The sequence below is a fragment of the Brachypodium distachyon genome, chromosome 4, assembly GCF_000005505.3.
Source record: "Brachypodium distachyon strain Bd21 chromosome 4, Brachypodium_distachyon_v3.0, whole genome shotgun sequence".
In the NCBI taxonomy this organism is placed as follows: Eukaryota; Viridiplantae; Streptophyta; class Magnoliopsida; order Poales; family Poaceae; genus Brachypodium; species Brachypodium distachyon.
In genome coordinates this window covers 43,013,233-43,018,597 of record NC_016134.3, presented here as the reverse complement: position 1 = coordinate 43,018,597, position 5,365 = coordinate 43,013,233, and the positions used below count along the sequence as shown (strand labels likewise).

Sequence of the window (5,365 nt, the reverse complement as noted above, 5' to 3'; positions counted from 1 at the left end):
GCGTCCATTGGTCGTAGAAGGGTCTTTATAAATTTGCCTCACTTCACTAGCCCATGGATATTTGCTGCATCTCATTTAACCTGGCTTGACTTCGCTAGCTGCTTGATTAGAGAGACCATCTCTCCAGGAACCGTGGGAGGCCATGGGAATCTTCCTGCGCAAGTGCGTAATGGTATTGAAGCATCGTACTGACATGCAGACACTTGCTGTAGTTCGATCTAGCTTTGCAGAGCAAACATACCACACAGCAAATATTGAAGCAGAAAATAAAAGGCACCAACCGCTGGTATCACAACCAGAAGCCCGTACTTCTCTGAACATTATCAGAAGTAAAAAGAAAACGCTACTTAAACTTGAAGAGATTGACATAACAGCCTAGGCATCCTATATTACGTGTTACAAAATTGTGCAGAGATGAAAAATACTGCACCACCTAACATCACTACAGAGAGATAACAGAGCTATGGACGACAGGATAGTGTAGGACCTTTCCCTCTGCCTAGTTACAGTTGAAATTACAGTACCCCAAACCCCTGAACCGTATCAACAAAATCTGTCAACAGTTACTGTAGCCAGTGTGGTTTGCTTGAAGGTCTCCCTCCCAGATCTTGGCTCACCTCATCCAATCAATCTAGCCAGGACCAAGAATCTTTGTTTTGTGGAGCATTCTTGGATAGTAGGATAAGAATCACTCAGACCTAAGCATTTTGATTTATCTGTAATGGTGGGAGGCCAGGAATTTCAGGGATGGGTGACTTTTTCTTCTTTATTTTATCAAACATCATAGCTTGAGTCATTAGAATTAGCCCCGAGATGGAGGCTGAGTTCTGGAGCACGCATCTGGCAACCCTGCACGGATCGACCACACCGGCATCGACGAGGTCTTCAAACTTGTCGGTCATCGCGTTGTACCCAACTCGCCACTCGCTCTCAAGAAGCTTCTCTACAATAGCTGAACCATCTGCGCCAGCATTGCGAGCAATCATCATAGCAGGGACAAGGAGCGCCTATAGCAGCATATAACAGACTTCAGAGTTAGGATGCTATGCAACTGATACCAGTACTTTGCAGAAGAGAAGAACTTGTAAGTATACTGTGATGCATCTTTGTGAACACCTTGAATACCAGCGGCTGGTCAGTCACTTAAGAGATTAGCACATTAGCAAGTTATGTGATGTTTAGGTTGACAAAAGCAGGCCACCTTTCAAACTATCAGCAGTGCAGTGATATGAATGAGCAACAGGCCATGTGCAAAAAAGATATAGGTTTAAATGCATGGAGAACCAACCTTCCCAACTATATTTACACCAATCTTCTCTTCTGGGTCATCCACGAGATCCATGATACTGGGAATATGCTTTGACAATTGAACATATGTTACACCACCACCAGGTGCTATGCCTTCACTAATGGCTGCAAAAGTTGCATTCTTTGCATCCTCAACTCTCAGTTTCCTATCCTCAAGTTCAGCTTCAGTAGCTGCTCCGACCTGAATAATACTCAGAACTCTTCAAATTCCCAGAAACAAAAGAGAAATTTTATACCTGATCTACATTCAAAATAATACTCAAAACTCATCAAATTCACTCTCAGTTTCCCATCCTCAAGTTTCCTAAAATGACTTCTGCATTATGCACTTATCTACACTAAAAAAGTATGCAATGCATGCAGCAAGCTCCAATACATCATTCAGTATGAGAACTACTAAAACGTCTAGAATTGGGTTTACTGAGACAGTGACACACCTTGATAACTGCAACACCCCTTGAGAGTTTAGCAATTCTTGCAGAAAACCTTTCTTTAAGATAGGCACTTGTTGTCTCCTCTAGATCTTTCTTTAGTTGCATAATCCTGGCCTCAATCTCTGGTCTCATTGAGGGGTGTGCAATTATAGTTGTAGATTCACTCGTGATGGTGATCTTCTGAGCCATACCTAGCTGATCAGAAGTAATAGCTTGAAGACCCCAACCAAGGTCACTAACAAAGAAATCTGCACCTGCTTAATTGAAGAGAAGTACTTAGGCTGTAATCGGGCACTAAGGGAACTAGATAATTCCACAAAGCAAAGCACCATGCAAATGCAAAATGAAGAGTAGTCCTTATGATGCCCGAAAACATCAGTGGAAGTTATAAAGAAGAAACCAAATACAAGAAAAGGCTCATCTTAGTAGCCCATCAGAGAGGAATGTCACAAGCCACTGATAAAAATGTATACAAAGGGCTTTTAGGAAATAATATCAATCCAGTAAACATATCACACTCTAAAACAAAATTATGTACTTTGATGGGCAAAATAACGCAAGCAGCATAAAATTTGTAGGCATGAAACATTACAGTACTAAATCTGCAAGTTCACCTGTCATAATAGCAATATCTTGAAGAATAGCCTTCTTTTCATCTCCCAAACCAGGACATTTGACCACCGCGACATTTAGTAATCCATTCAGTTTGTTAAGAACCAGAGTTGAGTACACTGTATGCGAAACATCCTCGGCAATAATCAACAGAGGGACACTCAACTGTGTGGTCTTCTCCAGCAAAGGAAGTATCTCTTGGATTTCATTCACCCGTTGATCAGTTAAAAGCACTCTAGCATTTTCAAATTCAACAATTGCTTTGTCTGGATTTGTGATGAAATGAGGAGAAATATAACCCTTGTCTATCTGCAGGGATCAAATGGAGTATCATTAATTAATTAGTATACTGTTCTGATAGTTTTTATTTTTTGAAGAAATTCTTATGAGCTTGCCACTCTACATTTATGTTTTCATGTAACCGAAAATCTTGAACATACACTTTTTGCACTGTTGAATTATCTAAAACAATCAAATTACTTGACAATTGTTTGAGATGCCTTGCTTTGTCAGATCCACTAAATATAGTTGTAATTCATTACTGGCAACAAAAATATACCTTCATCCCTTCTTGCACCTCAACTGTAGTGTATATTGAAGATGAGGACTCAATTTTGATTATTCCATCAGGACCTATCTTCTCCAATGCATCAGCAATGAGATTGCCAACATATTCATCATTACCAGCTGATATTGAAGCGACGGCTGAAATTGAAATTTGAAGATTTAGCAATATGACTAGTCTGACCCTGTTCAACAGTTCAATTGCATGCATCCATACTCCATATTTCATTTTACAATTACAGAATGTTTTTAGAAGGGAAAAGGGGGTAAATGATAGCGTGCTTCCTTTACAACTTAGGATGTATAGGGTGCAGTTCCATTTCAAACACACACTATTTCAGCTTAGCGATGATAATCAGTTTTGCAGATGTCAGACGAAACCCAGTAGTTGCTTCTTCATTCTTATACTCTCTTGTTTTTTCACCTAGGATATGGGACTCGTCAGGAGACGAAGAGTACCTTTTATGTCCTCCTTTGTACTCACAGGGATACACTTAGTCTTTAAGATCCCTATCAGTTCATGAACAGCTTTGTCAATGCCTTTTCTCAGAGCAACTGGGTTAGCACCATTGGCAACTGCCAACAACCCAAGGTTGATGATTTCTCGGGCTAAAATTATTGCTGTTGTGGTTCCATCACCAACAGTACTGTTTGTCTTGGATGCTATCTGGTTAACAAGTTTCCAGTGATTAAGCAGCAGTGATATTACAAATTTAAGATTTTGAAAACATTAAAAACCTACCTCTTGAAGTAACATGGCACCTGCATGCTCAAGTGCATTTGGCAGTTCTATAGCCTTGGCAATTGTTACACCATCATTAATTACTTTAGGGACATCGTCTTGGTCGATGACAACATTCCTCCCTGCAGCAAACTTTTATGTTTTCAACAATCAATAGCACTACAAGACAATCAAAAAAATTGTTCATGGCTTCAGGCAAATATGATTCAAACAACAGGAACATCATATAAACCTATGTGCCAGAGGTAACAGATTTAACCAGGAAGAGTAAGAACGCAAAAGGCATCATTTGGTCATCCTATGTCTAAGCTAACAGTGCGTTAGGTCAATTTCTAATATACGCTGGATTTAAGGCTGACAGCTTCATCAAATTTATATCTTATACAGAGGGTAAACAATCCCTTATAAGCTTTAGAACTTACATGCACTGAATTACACTGTCACAATTTGCAGAAGAATAGAGCAATTGCATAGTAGCAGGAAAGATACTGAGAAAACAGTTTCAGATTTAAGACTTCAGAGTTCAGACTGTTGCTTCCAAGTGGGGACTAAGACACGTATTTCAACAGAACGGGACAGGTAAACATAAAGTATCTAGTCCTATTGTAAAATTACCGGACTAATTACCATAACTGAATCTTCAAATAGTAACTTCTAGTGAAACATCCTGAGTCCGATTAAAATATAACATCCAATTCACGACTCTAAAATATTAGCACAAATGGATTCAACGCATGAACCATCGCGTACAGTTAACCCAACATTTTGCATCCAAATTGCACTAAAGTTCCCACCTTGATCAGTTTTTAACTACAAAGGGAAAAGAAATCCATATGTGACAATCCGTTACCACGCTGTATTCCTAGGTAGCAACAATTATCTAAATGCAGTGTAGCAAAAATTCTAACAGAGACTCAATTATGGTGATACATCTGGTCCCAATGACAACGCCAACAAAAGAACCTACCTTTGGGGCCGAGAGTGACCGCGACGGCGTCGGCGAGCTTGTTTATGCCGGCGGCGAGTCCACGGCGGCAAGCGTCGCCGGACGATATCACCTTGACGTCTGCCCGCACAGCCAGGCGGCGGCAGGCCCTAGCCCGCTTAGGTATCCGACACGGCCATCTGGGTAGCAACGGCAAGGAGGCGGAGCAGGAGGAGGGGGGCGCGGCAAAGGAAAGTGGGGTAAGAGACATGGAGGTAGTTGCGGAACCACAAATTGTGTGCTCCAGGGTCGAGGAGTGGGCCTCGGCCGCCGGAGATGGTGGGGAGGCACCGACGTGCGGCGGCGGCGGCAGCTTGGGGCCGGAAGAAGGCGGCGCTCGGGCGGGGGATTCGTATCGTCTCAGAAGGCCCGCGGCGTATAGCGTTGCGGCCGCACGGCGAAGGGAGGCGGCTGGGCAGGGAGGCGGCGGCGCCTGCGCTCGCGACGAGCAGGTGAGTGTGTGAACTGTGCAGTCAAGGAAGGAGAGGGGAGTAGTGTGTGCGAGGGTTTTAGGAAAGAAGATTTATCTACTTGCTCATTTTCTTTCTTATTTGGCAAAAATTATCGCATGAAACATTTGCACCTGTATTTTTAACAAAGCAATACTCCTATATAATCATCTAGTTACAAAAAAAATGCACATGTCTTTCATTTTTTATTTCACATGATTTTCCTTCTCAAAACATATGTGTCACCGTTGAACTTTTCTCACGTCTACAC

General features: G+C 41.9%; 1 protein-coding gene across 2 annotated transcripts; it reads right to left on the bottom strand.

The window, feature by feature from the left end:
* Positions 1-320: 320 nt before the first annotated feature.
* On the bottom strand, positions 321-5,138 carry LOC100841466 (ruBisCO large subunit-binding protein subunit alpha). Of its 2 annotated transcripts, none has more exons than XM_010240206.2 (8): positions 4,628-5,138; positions 3,661-3,782; positions 3,378-3,585; positions 2,914-3,059; positions 2,357-2,663; positions 1,746-1,996; positions 1,289-1,489; positions 321-1,007 (listed from the first exon to the last, which is right to left on the bottom strand). In XM_010240206.2, the coding sequence occupies exons 1-8, from the start codon at positions 4,854-4,856 to the stop codon at positions 699-701; spliced, it is 1,773 nt and encodes a 590-aa protein (XP_010238508.1). In that variant the 5' UTR covers positions 4,857-5,138; the 3' UTR covers positions 321-698. The 2 variants fall into 2 exon arrangements, with proteins under 2 accessions (XP_010238508.1, XP_010238509.1); XM_010240207.3 differs by having other exon boundaries at positions 3,661-3,792; positions 4,628-4,766.
* Positions 5,139-5,365: the final 227 nt, after the last annotated feature.